At 43.4% G+C, this 16,826-nt stretch overlaps 1 protein-coding gene across 1 annotated transcript; it reads right to left on the minus strand.

Moving 5' to 3' along the window:
- Window positions 1-317: 317 nt before the first annotated feature.
- LOC133464076 (golgin subfamily B member 1) lies at window positions 318-16,032 on the minus strand. Its single transcript, XM_061746051.1, has 2 exons — window positions 15,549-16,032; window positions 318-13,347 (listed from the first exon to the last, which is right to left on the minus strand). Exon 2 carries the CDS (start codon window positions 13,148-13,150, stop codon window positions 953-955), a length of 12,198 nt encoding a protein of 4,065 aa, XP_061602035.1. The 5' UTR covers window positions 13,151-13,347; window positions 15,549-16,032; the 3' UTR covers window positions 318-952.
- Window positions 16,033-16,826: the final 794 nt, after the last annotated feature.

Genomic DNA, 16,826 nt, shown 5'->3' on the forward strand with positions numbered 1-16,826 from the left:
AAAAATCAATAACATTTGATTTAGGTATAATAAATTATAACTAATTAATATTTGTCATATTTATTGTTACATTTATTTTGGAAAAGAGTGGCATCTTTTTATTTTAAAGTTTAAGCTGTAATATGAAATCAGTTTTCTGCATTTTTCTTGATCAATAACTTTCAATTGTAGTAATTGCTCGGGGGTCATGTTCTAGGTCTCTGGAAAGCGCCCAGAGACAACTTCTGTTGTGATAAATACTATTTAAATAAAATTCAATTAATTCAATTGAAATTCACAAAGTAATATGGCAAACAGTCACAGTGATGAGAAATTCATTGAATGAGGCGTTTTTTTATTTCTGAATATGTCCAAGTCATACTACTGTGTCTCACAGCAATGCAGAAACAATCACACAAACATCCAACTTAAAAAATGGACTATACTGTATTAAATAAATCCTTAGAAACAGCAACAATCACGTGTATTAATTTGTTGCTGTTGCTGAATGCACAAAATGTACTTTACACTGCTTGAAAAACTTTGACACTTTATGTTTAATATTCCATGCATCATATATTGCTAAAAGAAAGCTTCCACTAGAAAGAAGGGGAACATAACCAGGCCCATCAGAGTTCACAGCAAAAACAACATTTTTTTTTGTCATTCTCAAAGGTTCTTTTGATGTGTGATTACTATTTCTCTATACAGATGATAATATTTCACAGGGACATATCTTTTCTCTAACATTCAAAAGTCAAATGGAATGGTGACCTCAAAATAAAACAAAAAACATTCAATAGAACAGTGAATCTCTAAAAACAGCAGCAGCAATTTAAAGTCATGTTAAATCGACTTTTTAAAACTATAGTCCAAAAACAACAGTTATCTTCTGAAATAATGAAAGTCATTATCTACACAGGATGTGCTTTCCAGTATCTTCGTTTCATAAAGTACTTTATCCCCATCTTTGTCACCAATCAGACACCTCCATAAAGTCCTCTAGTTCACTTATAGTTATTATGTCACGGGGCTGATATAGTGAACAAGCTAAGTTATCATTTTCACAAACTGAACTTCCTGTAAGCTGGCTGTTTGTTTCACACTCTGACAATGATTCACATGAGTTCTGTGTGCTGCTTACTGGGTTGTATGATTTGTCTGTGTCATTAACTGTGTCCATGTATGGTGTCTTCTCTGGACTGTAGCAATGACCCTGAGAGTTATGTTCGCCTTCAACAGATGAAGTTCTGTAGCTGTGACTCTCCCTTGAAGGTTGTTGGTCATTGTGTAAAGTTCCAGGGGCAGAAGACCTGTTGGGGTCCATAGAGTTGATAGCTGCTGGTGGATAGCTTTGGGGATAACTGTGGTAGCCATGATAAAAAACAATAGGCTTCCCAGCTATAGGGGACTGGGGGATGAGCTGTTGTTGGGGCTTGTTCTGCGTTTTGGGCTGGGGCTGAGGTTGAGAGATGTTTTGACCAGACTCTCGCACATTAAGCTGAACATATTTTCCTGTCTCTGGGTCAAAGAAAGTCTTTGTTTTCACTTGAACAGGCACATCCACTACAAAATACTGACCAGAACCAAGATCTTGCAGAACCTTGCGCTGGGTCAGTGGGAAGGACTGAGGAAAGCGGCTTGACTCAACATGGTACTGTGTCACTGGAGTTGGTTGGTTGGCATGATGGAGAGTGGGAGAAGAGGGTACATGAGCAACTATTTTAGGAGCAGCAGGTTGGGAAGCAGGGGCAGAAGCATGAGGAGACAAAGCAGGGAGGGTGGAGGTAGCATGAGGTGAGGAAAAGGGGAGGGAAATTGGGCCAGTGGCATGGGGGGAAGCACGGGAAGAGTGGTGGATAGATTGGTGCTCTGAAGAGGAAGGGGGCAAGCTAGATTCCAATGCTGGTGCATGAGCAAGGGAGACAGGTAGGGAAAAATGAGGCGAAGCCACAGCATGGTAATTTGAAGAGCATACCTCAGTGGAGGAGGAAGGAATAGTGGAGACCTCCTTCTCAACTCTGACCGGGGTTCCTGCTGTTGCTTTGGACTGATCTTTCTTCATTCTTCGAGATGTTAACCTCTGAGCCCTGCGCAAAGCTTTCTCACTCTTTGGTGGGACAGTGGGAGGTTTACCCATAGAGCGAGAAACGTCACTGCTAAAGCTACAGGCTGAATCTGGTCTATCACAGTCAAGCAGCCCTCGTATATCTGCCAGGTCTGCCATACTGGTGGCCACGCTCTCTACATCTTCCGACATGTTGCTGATAACAGAGCGGCAGTCGTCTTCATCCAAAACAATACTTCTCCTTGAATAGGGCCTGTGATGAGAGATGGAGTAGTCCTTTAGTAAAGAAGTTGAAGGGGGAGCTGAAGATTCATTTATAGCAGCTAATCTGTTTAATCCCATGTCCGGATGGACAGGAGTTCCGGCACTATGCCTCATGATCTCCTGCTCATCCTCTCCTCTGTCTGATGCCCTGTCCAAGGGTGAAATATCTCCAAAGCTCCTGTGGAACCTCGGTTTGACTGACTTGGTAAAAAACGAACCTCTGATGGTGTTATCCTTCACTCTGAACATTAAGGGCTTTGCCCCTAGTGCAGGAGAGGAAGTGTTGGAACGGGGCAGGGATGGAGCTGGAGATGCAGGTGCATGTGGTCTGTAGTGCCTTGAATTGTATATTGACTCATCAGCTGATTCAAGCCTCAATGGGTTGTTTCTATGTTGTGAAGGTAGAGGGGAGGATTGCTGTCTTTCTGTGGATTTCCTCTCTGTGCTACTTGAAGTAATGGCATAGTACTGGAGAGCATCCATCTTCTGTGCTGCTCTTCTTTGCTTCTCCATCTGAGCAGCTTTTGCCTTTTCTCTTTGAGTTACTAAGTTGATGTCTTCTTCTCTCGGCTTGGTTTGGATCAAACTTTCTCTTTCAACTAGCAATTCCTCTGCTACCCTTTTCTCTTCAAGAGATCTTGCACTCTCATTTTTGGCTTGCTGTTCTTCACTTTCTTTCATGATCTTCTCTTTTTTAGCCGCTCTCTTCAATTCATCCACCTCGTGTTTTTGGACTCTTATAAATTCTCCCATTTCTATTCTTTGCTTTTCAATCTGCTGCTGCACTTTCATCTGTTCCTGGAGCACTACAATCCTTTCCTCTGGAGTACAGTTGCCTTTGACCTCTCTTTCTTTTCTTTTGTTTTCCTCCAGTATTTTTTCTTTCATCTTTTTAGCTTGCCTTTGCTCCTCAGTCAGGGCCACTGTCTTTTGCTGTTCCTCTTCTGCACCTCTCCTTTGCTGCTCATCTGCTGCTCTCCACTGTTGATCTTTTTGTATAGCTCTTCTCTGATGCTCCTCTTGGGTAGCTGTCCTTTGCTGCTCCCCTGGTTCTCTTTTCAGGTGCCCCTGAGCAGCTCTCCAATGTTTTTCTTCTTCTGCAAGCCTCCTTTGTCGCTCCTCCTCTGCTGCCCTTCTCTCTTTCTCATCTTGCACAGCTCTACTCTGAAGCTCCTCTATTTCTTTTCTCTTCTGCTCTTGTAGCACAGCTCTTCTCTGTTGCTCCTTTAGGACAGCTTTCCATTGCGCCTCTTCTGCTACTCTTCTCTGCTGCTCCTCTAGGGCAACTCTCTTCTGCTGCTCCTCTAGGGCAGCTTTCTTCTTCTGCTCCTCTAGGGCAGCTTTCCTCTGCTGCTCCTCTAGGGCAGCTTTCTTCTTCTGCTCCTCTAGGGCAGCTTTCTTCTTCTGCTGTTCCTCTAGGGCAACTCTCTTCTGCTGCTCCTCTAGGGCAGCTTTCCTCTGCTGCTCCTCTAGGGCAGCCTTCTTCTGCTGCTCCTCTAGGGCAGCTTTCTTCTGCTGCTCCTCTAGGGCAGCTCTCTTCTGCTGATCCTCTAGGGCAGCTTTCTTCTGCTGCTCCTCTAGGGCAGCTCTCTTCTGCTGATCCTCTAGGGCAGCTCTCTTTTGCTGCTCCTCTAGGGCAACTCTCTTCTGCTGCTCCTCTAGGACAGCTTTCCTCTGCTGCTCCTCTAGGGCAGCTTTCCTCTGCTGCTCCTCTAGGGCAGCTTTCTTCTGCTGCTCCTCTAGGGCAGCTTTCTTATGCTGCTCCTCTAGGGCAGCTTTCTTCTGCTGCTCCTCTAGGGCAGCTTTCCTCTGTTGCTCCTCTAGGGCAGCTTTCCTCTGCTGCTCCTCTAGGGCAGCTTTCCTCTGCTGCTCCTCTAGGGCAGCTCTTTTCTGCTCATCTAAGGCATGTCTCTTCTGCTGCTCCTCTAGGGCAACTCTCTTCTGCTGCTCCTCTAGGGCAGCTTTCTTCTGCTGTTCCTCTAGGGCAGCTTTCTTCTGCTGCTCCTCTAGGGCAACTCTCTTCTTCTGCTCCTCTAGGGCAGCTCTCTTCTTCTGCTCCTCTAGGGCAGCTCTCTTCTGCTGCTCCTCTAGGGCAGCTTTCTTCTGCGCCTCCTCTGTTACTCTTCTCTGCTGCTCCTCTGCTGCTCTTCTTTGCTGCTCCTCTAGGGCAGCTTTTCTCTGCTGCTCCTCTAGAGCAGCTCTCTTTTGCTGCTCCTCTGCTGCTCTTCTTTGCTGCTCCTCTAGAGCAGCTCTCTTTTGCTGCTCCTCTGCTGCTCGTCTTTGCTGCTCCTCTAGAGCAGCTCTCCTTTTCTGTTCATCTGCTGCTCGTCTTTGCTGCTCCTCTAGTGCAGCTCTCCTTTTCTGTTCATCTGTTGCCAATCTCTGTTCATTTTCAGCAGCTATCCTCTGTTTCTCTTCTTTGGCTCTTCTCTGTTGCTCCAATAGAGATGCATCCCTCTGTTGCTCCTCTTCTGCTCCTCTATTTTGTTCCTCTTGAACAGCATTCAGTTGTTGTTGCTCTGCTGCTTCATGCCGTTGCTTCTCTTGGGCAGGTCTCCTTTTTTGCCCATCTGTTGCTCTTCTCTGATCCTCTTCCCAAGCCTGTTCCTGAGTCACAATTTGCCATCTTTCTTCTTGTGCAAATCTTTGTTGCTCATCTTCTGATTTTTTCTGCTTGTTTTGAACAGCTCTCTTTTGTTGCCCCCATACTGCTCTTTCCTGTTGGTCATCATGAGTAGCTTTTCTCTTTTGCTCCTCCTGTGGCTGTATTCTCTTCTCACCCTTTTCAACAATTCTCATTTCTTCTTGCATTTGTTTTGCTTTTATCTCCTTTTCCTTTAGAGCAGTTCCCTCCTCATCTTTCTCCTTTCCATCTCTTTCCTCCTCTGCTCTGCCCTCTGCTTTTCTTTGCTTTTTCTGTCTCTCCTTGATCATAATAGCTACGGCCTCACGGTCTCTCGCCCTCTTTGCTTCTTCTCTTTGATTCACTCTTCTCTGTTCTTCAGCCAGAGAAGCCCTACTTTTTTCTATTATCTGTTTTAGTCTCATTTCCTCTTCTCTTTTTGCCTTTTCACTCCGAGACACTCTCTCTTCCACCAATTGCCTTCTCCTATCTTGCCGCTCTATTTTGGGTTCTTCATGCTGAGTTGCAAGTATTTTTAGTTGATCTGTCCCACCATCCTCCGCCTTAGCCCCTGTATCTTTTACTTGTTTTTCACTCCTGTTATCACTCATGTTATCTTTTCTGTGATTCATTTGTTCCAAATTTGGATCTGGGGGTAAATTTCTATCTAAATAAGTAAATTCTTCTGAGTTGTTTTTTGGCATGTTGGCTGCAAAAAGTGAGGTTGTTGATTGCAAAGGAAGATTGTTTAGATCACCAGGACTTTGATTTACTCTTTGGCATCCAGCTCCAGTCATGTGTTGTGTATGAGCTGTTGGTGACTTCTCTGTCTCTTTGAGATCTACTGCAGGCTCCACTATACCTGTAATCATTTTGGAATCAATATGCATCTTCTCTTGTGTGTCTTTGTCACCAAGTTTGAACATTCCTGTTCTTTGGTGCTCCCTTTCCTTAATTGGAAATACTAATGATTTGGGCTCTTTATTCACTTTGGATTTCATCTCCGTCTTTTTAGAAAAGCTTTTCTCTTCCACAGAAAGGTCTTGTAGGTCATCAGTGAACACAGGGCGTCTGCTGTGACGAGATTGTATTAGTGGAAAGAACCCTTCCTTTTTGTTGGGTGGGAATTCCTGAATTGTATTCCCCTCCTCGTCCTCTGGGACAATTACCTTTAATCTGGCATAATCTGCAAGTGCTGAGATCTCAGGTATTGTGGCAACCTTTTCCTTTGGTTTAACTTCCAGTTTTTCTGCAGCTGTGTTTTGATTTGTTGGTGGGGAATTTCCTGAACTATGTTTGTCCACTGCTGATAAACTAGACTGGCTCTCTCTGTGATGCTGCTTTCTAATATGATTAGCTTGATCTGCCTTGTTTTTCTCATTATTACTCCATCTTTCCATGGAACCATAAGTCTGTTCTGAAGCCTTGATGTCTTCTGTTTCAATTTTGTTCCTGTTCCTGTTCTTGCTTCCTGAAGTCAAATCATCTGCTTTCCATTCACCTGGGTCCATGCTGAAAAGAAAAGCTGCACCTTTTCCTTCCTCCTGTGGTTCCTTGCTGATGGCTGTCTTGTTTGGTTGTAACCCTGGATGTTCCCTTTCCTCTGATGTATCTCCAACGGTTAAATTATGTGGGTCATTGCTTGTTTCTGTTAGCCCTTGAACTTGAAAGTAGTCTTCCTCCACTGGTTGGGTATTGGATTCAGGCTTTCCGTTTTGAACTTCACTATTCTCATTGGCTGCAATTGTGCAGCTCAGTTTATTGCTGATCTTCATTGTGTCAGACAGTTTTCCTACACTAGGTACCACCTGTTGTACTGCTAATTTTTCCTCCAAACTTTCTTTCCTTTCCTGCTCACTGCTTGCTGGTGTGAAGTCTTTTGAACAGTGTTCATTGTTTGGATTGTTAACTTGTTTTTCACAACTAGATGATGAAGTTTGCTGTTTTCTATTAGCAGGTTCAACATCAGAGGAAATGGCTAAAGTGTGATCATTTCCTACTATTTTCACATTGTCCTCCACAATGTCTTTCTCAGTTACCGCCTGCACAACTCTGATGGCAATGCTATCAATATGTACATCATCCTCTTGACTGTTGTCTGTCATTTGGGTTTCATCACATTGCAGTTTTTGAGTTACATGTCTCATTTCATTCTCAGCTGAATTGTTTGAAGTTCTGGTTTTGGTGAAAGCTTTGGATGAAGAAGAGTCATGGCTGTTTCCCTCCATCTCAGATGGGTTGTGCCCATTTACGTTGGAGCTTTTGGAGTCTTTTAAAACAGTTGTCGTATGCTCTTTCACAGTTAGCTTTTGTGATACAGTTTCAGCATCATTGCTGCTGCCTTGATTGTCGACCACACTGAGAATAAGACTCTCATTAGTTTGAGTTGTTTCTTTTTGCTGTTTATCTTTTTCATCCTCTGTCATCATTTGTCCAGGGCTTTCTGCCAAGTTCTCCTTCAGTGTTTTGTTTGTGTTGTCCTTTAGTTCTTCAGTTGTTTCATACTGTTGATAGACAATGGCTTGAGTTTCAACCATTACTTTATCTTTTGCAGATCCAGTGGCAGCAAAGGGTACACTTTTATCAGTCACTTGCTCCAGTTGCATGCCCCTTTGGGGTTTTGCATTTGTTGTAGAACTCTCTTGCTGGAGATTTGTCCTCGTCACCATGGCATTTCCTGTCATATTGCTTTCCCTTGCCTCCAAGGTTGAAGTTTCTTGCACAATTTCAGAATGAATATTATCACTATGATTATCTTTTAGTTTAGAGAGAGTTTTCTGCACATCATTTGCTTTCACCAGGTTTACTTCATCTGAAGGGGTGTTTTCCTCCATGTCTGAGCTGGGTTGTCTCTTATCTAGCTCACATTTATTATTTTCTTTCTCATTCTTTTTCTGTTCAATACTGTTAGTCTCTAGACCAGAGTCCACAGGTGGTTTTCCATCCCGTACAGTTACCATAATTCCCATGATCTGTAGGTTGTCATCAGCTACAGAAGCTTCTGTCGGACCAAGTGCAATATTTAGTGACGTTGAATCAACGCAAGCTGTTTCTTTACTTTCAGCATTTTTTGTGGACAAAGGATTGGGGTTTGCAGTATTGACAGATGTAGCTTGTTTTGAACCCTCACTTCTTTTGTTGATCATTTCAGTGTTAATTGCTTGTTTATCACAAAGTTCCTCTTTGTGTTTTGCATCATGATTTACTAGCCGTTTTCCTTGAGCAATCTCAGGTGCCTGCTCTTTATTTGACACTGGTGACCAGACCCCAAGTTGTTTCTGTCCAAGGCCCACCGGTGCAGTTGCAACACTACTTGCTGTCTGGTTTGTTTGTCTGGGTTTTTCTACATGGGCTGCTAACTGGCTGGTGGCCGTTGCAGATGTAACAGGTGTTGTAGCAGAGTTCAGAGGTAAAACATACTTGGCTGGCTCTATCTGAACTTCTGAAGAATCCATCACGTGTTTTGCTGACATAATGCTGGTCTCTGTGCTGTCATGCCTTTTAGACACCTCCCGTGCTGATGGCCTCTGACGAATATGACTACTTGGTAGCTGCAGAGCAAAGCCCTTTTCTTTAATGGCTGAAATCTCTTTTTCAGCATGAGCTTTTATTTTGGAAGTCAGGATTTCCTGCTTGGTCTGAGCTTTGTCTTTATGGGACAAAGCCCTTGGAGGGGTACCATGCAGATCCTTACTGGGGCCTACGCTGTGCTCAACTGTCTTGGGTTTTCTTTCAGGGAGTCGCAGTTTAGACAAATCAGAATCTCTTTGCTGTAAAATAGTTTCTTTCACAGAGCCACATTTTCCCAAGTTTTCAAAATTGTTACTCTTCAAATTGTCACTAACAATGTCAACATTTGCTCTTTTATGTTCATGAGTAGGAAAGGAATAAGCACCGGACAGTTTCAGTTTTTTGGACTCATCGTCAACATACTGATTTTCTTTGACCTCATCGTGTTTAAGGGCAAGTTCTCCCTTATTTTCCATGTTAGCTGACATAAATGTGCTTGTTGGACTACGTCCACCTTGTAATTTGTCTTTATCTCCTGCATCAACTTTATCAAGAGACAAACCTTTTGTTTCATCTGTATCTTTTGAGGGTACACTTTCTGTAGTTGAACCTTTATTTCTGATTGGTGATATTGAATGAATAAAACCATATTTCTCTCTGAGACTGTTATAATCATCTGGCCCTCTATCAGTTTGCATTTGTAGTACTTTATCCTGGTTTTTGTTGTCCTGATTTTTAGTGATATTTAAAGGTACACCCTCTTTTAAAATAACACTGCTTAATTTCTCTTTTTGTTCACCTCTCATTTTCTCCTTGATTTTGGCTAACTCGGCTTTGGCTTTCGCAAGCTCTGTCTTCACTTGCTTAACTCTGTCCGGCTCACTTCTGGCGTGTTGTGGTGCAGCCAGCTTGGACGCAAGTTCTGCTGACCTTTCAAGTGGGTTTTCTGTTTTTTGTAGCTCTGTTTTAGTTTGGTTGAGTTTGGTTTCCTCCAACTTTGTTTGTGTTGTTTTTCTCTCTTCAAGTTTAGTGTCTTTAGCTGTCAAGATAGGCTTTGGAGGTTTCTCTGCATTTATACGTTCAAGATTAACTGAATCTTTGTTGTTTCTAGTTTGTCTGGTATCCTCGACTCTAATGTTGTCTGCTTTGACCTCTCCTACCTCAGCTTCCTTTGTTTTCATTTGTTTTGTTTTACTTCGTGGCTCTTTTATTTGCTCCGTTTGTTCTGCTTTTCTATGTTCGGTTCCAGTGGGTTTTGCATGAACCTTTTCTGTCTTGATTTGTTCGGCCTCCATATGCTCTCTTTCAGCTAGTTTGGAGCTCAGCTGTTCTTCTTTAAGTTGCTCTGTAGTTGCCCCTGTGGTTTTTTCAGTTTCAGCTTGCTGTGATTTTGCTGGCCCAGTCTGCTCAGTGTTTGTCAGTTCAGTTTTTCTTTGTTGTTCTTGCGGCTTCTCCTTTTCAGCTTGTTCTGATTTGACTTCCTTCCCCTGCTTCTCTCTCATGTGCTTGTTGCTGGATTTCTGCGTAACATTTTTTGGCTCATCTGTTAACTTCTGAACTTGGGTTTGCTTGGCCTCTGTCTGTTCCTCTCGGGTCAGCTCTGGTTGTTGTCGTCTGGACTGTTTTGCCTGTTCTAGTTTCTTCTCATCTTTAATATGTTCTTCTTTGGTTTGCATAACACTCTCAGGCTTCATTGGTTCCGGCTTAAACTCTTCTGCTTTGACTTTCTCAGAGCCAGTCTGCTGGACTAAAATTAACCCAGCTGATTCTGCTGTTGGCTGCTGTACTTGAGCCCTCTGCTGAACCTTTGCCAGCTCTGCTTGGGTGTGTTTCTCTGTCCTGCGTTCTGCCATGACCTGTTCACCCCTGACATCAAAAAACGGTCTATCTTTCATCAGGTTTGTCTTTGCAGGGTCAGATGCATTGCTAGAGTCAGGTGAGGATTTTTTCAGATTATTATTTTCAAACTGGAGGTTAGGTACTTGCTGTATTGTTTGTTTTTCCTCTCCCTCCAGAAGTGGCGTGCCAATTTTCATCTGGCCTGTTTTTTGCATCATCGTAGGTTTGTTTACTTTAGGATCAAGCTTGTGTTCGTTATTGTATTCTTGATCAGTAAATCTGTGATAACCCTGTGTAAAACGACTGTCTTTCCTTTCATTTTCCAATTGCCCTCGCTGCTCCTGCAACTTCTTAGAAATATTAGTACTGACCAAACCATCATTTTTATGAGATGATATTACAAAACCAAAGCTGTCCTTCAATTCCACTTTTTCAAGATCTTTAATTCTACCCTGTGGATTTTCTTGTCTTTCCAGGGCTGTCTCTTGTTTCTGTGGAGAGATAGCTGCTTTCAGGTTGAGCTTTTCTGCGTCTGTGTTGTTTGTATGTCTCATCTCATCCTTGGAGGTCACATTATTATAATCATATCTCCTACTTTTCATCTGATCATATCTTTCCCCCCTTGTCAGCATCCTTTCTGCTGTTTCGTTAAAAGCTTGACCACTATTTGCCGTGCTTATTAAATGTTGTCTGTTTTGATTGTTGTCAGTATTTAGCCTTGATGTGTCCATATCCATGTCCGTGTAAGACTGTTTAAGTCCTTCCGAAGTTCCAATATGATGCATCCCACCTTGCCCATAGGGAGTAAATGATGCTAAATACTCATCGGGATTCTGTCCATTAGTCAACTGATTGCTAGTGTAATTTTCAGGTATGAAGCCACTGAACCCAGCGTGACGAACCATCTGACCTTGCATCTGAGCCGTGTGGTAATCAGCTGAAGTGTTTCCTGGATATTGGCCTGTATTTTCCTTTGTAGGTTGAGTTGTTAGTGTCAGTCCGGGGCTGTGATACTGGTTTACAGCAGCATTTGTCCTTGTAGATTCCTCCAGCTGGAAGGATTGCATGTCTGAATCAAGAGCTTCAGGTACATCTATCACAGTCTCTCTTTGCTCCTGGTCAAACGGCTGTTTGTTTTTCTGCTGTGTATCCAAGCCTTTAAATTTGGTAGGACTGTAGGTGCTTTTTACCCTTTTCCTGTTGTCTTTGAGATTGAAGAGCAGGCTTGTGGCTCGGGACTTGTAGGTGGACATCCTGACTTCAGGAGTGGCTCCCCTGCTTTCAGCCCGGACTGGAGGATGTTCCACTGGTTGAGGAGGAAATTCGTACTGCTGGAAACCTGACGTGTCTGCTTCCTGATGTGCATGGACTGAAGGTCTGAGCATCTGGCTCACATTGGAAGGAGTTGTACTTGTGTTACTGCTAACAACATCTGGTTGAAGTGTTGGTACACTATGGCCAGAGTGAATTAAATGATCATTCCTATTCAATACTCCATGTTGATCTGCTAACACCCCTGTTGTAATATTTTGCTGAGTCATTATTTGTATTTTTTGTTGGAGAGCTTTCACAGAACTGATGGTGTCTCTGACACGTCGCGACATCTCGATAGTAGGTGAGGCAGTTGATGGGCGTTGGGATGGTAGCTTATTAGTTCCCAGGCTTTGAGTCCGCCTCCTGTGAGGGTAATTACTAGCCAACTCTGACTCACAGCGTTTCTCCACCGCTGAAGCTTTGTGCCACACAGAAGATGCTGCAGTGTTGTACGAGGGAACAGGAAGTCCCATGGGTGCCAGGCTGTTCCTATGGTGTCTGATCCCCCTATAAGGACCCTGTGGTTGATTGTCAAGTGAAAGCTCTTTGTACATTGGTGTCTCATACCATTTAGGAAACTCTGAGGCATGCATAAACCCGGAGACTTCCCCTTGCTGGAAAGGAAACCTGTTATGATCCCTCCACACCTTGAAGGGACTAAACTCACTGTGTATGAAGAAGTTGGAGTTACAGTTGACCTGTGCAGACATGCCATGGGTACTGTGTGATGATCTCATAAAAGACGATACAGAATTGTGAGACATATGAGCCATGGATGCCACTTCAGAGGAATAGAAGTTTGTTTCTCTGGAGGAAAATGGGCTTGCAGAGGCGTAATGGCCACTGTCGAAATTCTGCTGGTAGGACGTAGAAAATTCAGAAAGTTCCCTCTGGATACTCATCAGAGCTGATTTGTCCCAGCTTGGCTCATTATCACTCATTCCTGCTCCATCTCTATGTCCCTCAGAGTTAAAGGCTCTTATGAGAGACGAAACTCTGGAGCGGCTTCTGCGTCGTTGTGAACTTAACTCTGTGGCTCCATTGCTGAAGGAGGAAAGCTCCTCCTCGTTCAAAGACTTTCCCAGATGAGAAGTTTCCACAAAAGAGTGCTGGAATGTGGCAGAAACCCTCCCTTGTGTCCGTTGCCCGTAACCCCCCCACTGTTGATCGCTCTGGACCTCAGCTCCATACATTCCTCCATGGATCCAGGCCTCTCCAAACTGCTGCATCCGGAGGTCGAAGTTCTCATGAGCAGTTCTCTTTAGCTCCTCCACCTCCCTTGCTTCTGTGCCTATGTCACGGCCGCTCTGGCTAAATGCCAGCTGTCTGTCTCTTTGGGTGCTTGGTGAAGACAAACTGAGGTCAGAGTCATTATAAACAGCTTCATCTCCAATGCAGAGACTCCTGAAAGCTCTGTCGGTCAGACTGCTGACCTCACGGTCGTTCTCGTCCAGGAAGGAGCCACCGCTGGAGGCGTCGCTAAAGCCTCCATCGCTGTGCTTTCTGTGCTTGCCGCTTTTCCGGCTTGAGCGGCGCTTCTCGACTGAGGTCATGATGCGGAGTCAGTAACAAAAAACTTTGTCCTCAGTTGTTCTGTCATTCATGCAAATATAGACCCCAAAATTATACACTGTGCCTGCTGGTGGAGCTGCAGTGCCCAGAGTGCGGGGCCCCGGTCCAGGAGTTGCCCAGAAGTCATTGTGCTTTTTAGATGACCTCAGTATAACCAATCCTGTAATTTGTTAGTTTCCTAAAAGAAAAAAAAGGAAGAATCAGTCTTTGCCTTAAAATTTGTTGACAACATTTTTAAAGAAACAGGAATAGCATTTTGAACTGATAAATATGTGCAAAGCCTAAACGTTGAATTATGCTTTTCCCAATCAGAGACCCTTCTAAAAATTGCAACTCCCTCGCTGCAGTGCTGGTTTGATAATAGCTGGCCTTTTTTCCTTTGCATTAAGTAGCGATGTTCTGTATGTGGTCTGAAAACAGCTCTGTAAATCCTCTCACTCAATTTCTGTGACCTTCAAAAGCATGTTGTGAATAAAACCCACACTGTTGCTAGGCTCAGTAAAGACAGACTCACGTGAGTTATTTTGGGTCATCAAGATGCGTTAGTGAAGTTAGTTGATCAGACACACACTGTCTCTGTTACACACGCGCACACACACACATCTCACAACTGAAACAAAATGTAAAATGTTGTTATTGTGCATGTACTTTTTGAATGGAGAGAGGTGAGTGTAAGCTGTTTGAAAAGTGACACAAGCAGAATGAACTTGATTCTCAGACTCTCTTTGTGGTCCAACAGTACACATGAGTGGGATCAGTCAAGTATGACTTATGCAAACTAATCTTTTAAAAGTCCTTCAGTTTATAGGAGAGGGGGAGAAAGAGCTGGCAAGAGGGAGAGTGAGAGAAAGAGAGCAAGAGGGAGAGTGAGAGAAAGAGAAAGAGAGCAAGCAAGAGGGAGAGAGAGGGAGAGAAAGAGAGAGAGAGCAAGCAAGAGGGAGAGTGAGAGAAAAAGAAAGAGAGCAAGCAAGAGGCGGAGAGACAGTGCGAGAGAGAGAGAGAGAGAGAGAGAGAGAGAGAGAGCAAGAGGGAGAGTGAGAGTGAGAGAGAGAGAGCAAGCAAGAGGCGGAGAGAAAGAGAGAGAGAGAGAGAGAGAGAGAGACAGCGAGCAAGAGGGAGAGAGAGAGAGAGAGAGAGAGAGAGAGCAGGTGGAAAGGAGGTTAGATTATGTGGAGGTCCTTCTAATTTTAGGTTTTAAAGATAAAATGAAAGTTTATTACAGGTGAAGTTCATATTTCATTCACCTATTTCATAATTAGCTCCATTTCAATTACCCATTTTGTTGTTTTTTTTTATAGAAAATATTTGTTTCTGTCAAATTCACAATGGCTTTTCTTTTATTCTTATCTCAGTTTTCACCAGCCAGCTGCCAGCCGATTTAAAAGATCTAGTAACATGCAATATTTTTCCAAATTATTATGATAATACTGATAATCATATACAACATCTTTTGTGCTGTATTTTAAATAAAATGTTTGGAGATTAAGAGGCAGCTCAGTGACATCATGATCTGTCTTAATCCGTGCTGCTGTCAAGTAGCCATCACCTTTCTCAGAATATCCAGCGCTTCATTAATATCTTCTGACCTGGAGGCTATTCTTCTCATCAGCATCGTCACGGCAACAAGTCCCTGCTCGGCTGTGCTGACCAGTTAATTCAGCATCAAACACATGTGAAAATAATGTAAAGTGCCTTGCAACACTCTTCTTAAGTAGACAAAAACATAGAGCATATACAGTCTTTTCTGTATATTTTCTTCCACTCCATATACACATCGTTTTTCATGTTGTTAGACCTGCTTTTCAGAAAGTATAATTTAGGTGACATGTCTCTACATCCAAACAGCTCATACAGGTCAATGGAAACTGAAGAATATGGAATTTTTCATAAAGATGAATTAAGAAACAAGCACACTTATGACAGGTTTACCTAATTTGACTTCCTTTAATGCAATAACAATCTGTTCTCCAACTGTCCGGATGATTTCTGCTCATTCTTGCATGTGACAGGTTTATTTTTGTCCAGTGATGGACCTCCAGTTCTAAAACCTGACACCAAAGAGTAGTCGTTTTCATCTCTGGTCTGAGGGAAGATTGAACAGCTACATGGTGTACCGGTTACTTTTCAGAGCAGAGAAGGTTGGAGTTTATTAGTGTCAGGCAGTCCGTGGGGTTTAACACTGCACGCTGAGATTTTTCTTTTAAACTTTTGCAGACACATACCAAAGAATTCGGGTATATCTTTTTAATAGTTTAAAAAAGGTTTATTAAGGTTTATTATTTCTATTAAACCCCCCACCTGTTGTTTTAACATTTCACAGTTGCTTTAATATATTGTCCCTCTTTCAGTATGAAAAAGAAAGCACAGTTTATATCTTACCTTCTGGTTTTTTAATCCATAGTTTGGGGCCTGATTGTTAACTCCATACTGGTCTGTTCCAGCACTGTCACCTCACACAGCCTCCTCTCTGCAACTCCTGTGTCTTTTTTATTGATAACAGTCCAAAGCAAAAACCTCAAAGTGGTCCACTGTGAGGTCTCTGAGCATCTGACCGGCGGCGGGTGGCAGGACTCGGGGCAGGAGACCAGACGGAAATAGAGGAGTCGCCCCAGAGAGCGCGTCCACCATGGGGGCTCAGCGCGAAGGCTTGAGCTAGCAAGCGGGTCTGCGAGATCCTTCGGTGTCAAGTGTCAGATGGATGAAACAAACAGACCCTCAACTATTTTTAAATCTGGACATCTCCTCTTGGCCATGGCGAGGGTGAGCTAACTGTCAGTGAGGTGGAAGCATATTGCAACTCGCTCAGAAAGGTGGTCCGTCCAAATTAAGACGCAAAACTAATTTTCTGTAAAGCTGTTGCTACTGTGGGTGCTGGGGTAGTAAGTGGGGAGGGGTGGAGGAAGGGGTGTAGTACGGGAGATATAAATAGCTCGGAGGACCATGTTTTTCAATGAGCAGATCTGACAGGCGAGGGTCAACATGTGGCTCTTTACTATCACTTACCATAACACAACAGCTGAACATGGTTACGCAGCAATGCCAGGTGCTGCCACCAGCTTTCTTCAATGACACATATCCCAGAGGCTTGTCTTAACAGGAATTCTGCTGGTTTTGTGGAGTTCTTTATTTATTGATGTTTAATCTCCTGGAATACACCTTCACTCACCCCAGCAGAAAAGGCCATACGGTAAAGGAAGGGGAGGAACTGTGCCTCCCCCTCTGACCCCCTCTCCTCCTACAGCCCGCTGCTATAATAGGAGATTGCTGTAGCAGATAGCTCTCTGGGATTCTTGGCAGGTGCAGTGCTGGCTTGGTAGGATGATGGACACACACACATGGGCCTTAATGGAGTTGCAATCCTCCACATATGCATGCACATAAAAAAGAAAAAAACATGTGTAGGCTGCACATGAGCTTCACTAAGCTTTGCAGAAGGTTGAAGGGGTTTCTTTTTAACTTACCTCCGTCCTCTTGTCAAAGTACTATTCACTACTACTGTCACTGATGTCATGTAATTCATCAATCTGCTTCACAAACCTCAAAAACTCCCGAATCAATCCAGAATCTGCAGCTTGTTGCTGTATGGTTTTTGAATACAAAGCACCTGTGGAAAAAAACGGATGAGGGAAATTCAAAAACTACCCTTAGAAAAAAATT

This window comes from Cololabis saira, chromosome 17 (assembly GCF_033807715.1).
Source record: "Cololabis saira isolate AMF1-May2022 chromosome 17, fColSai1.1, whole genome shotgun sequence".
In the NCBI taxonomy this organism is placed as follows: domain Eukaryota; kingdom Metazoa; phylum Chordata; class Actinopteri; order Beloniformes; family Belonidae; genus Cololabis; species Cololabis saira.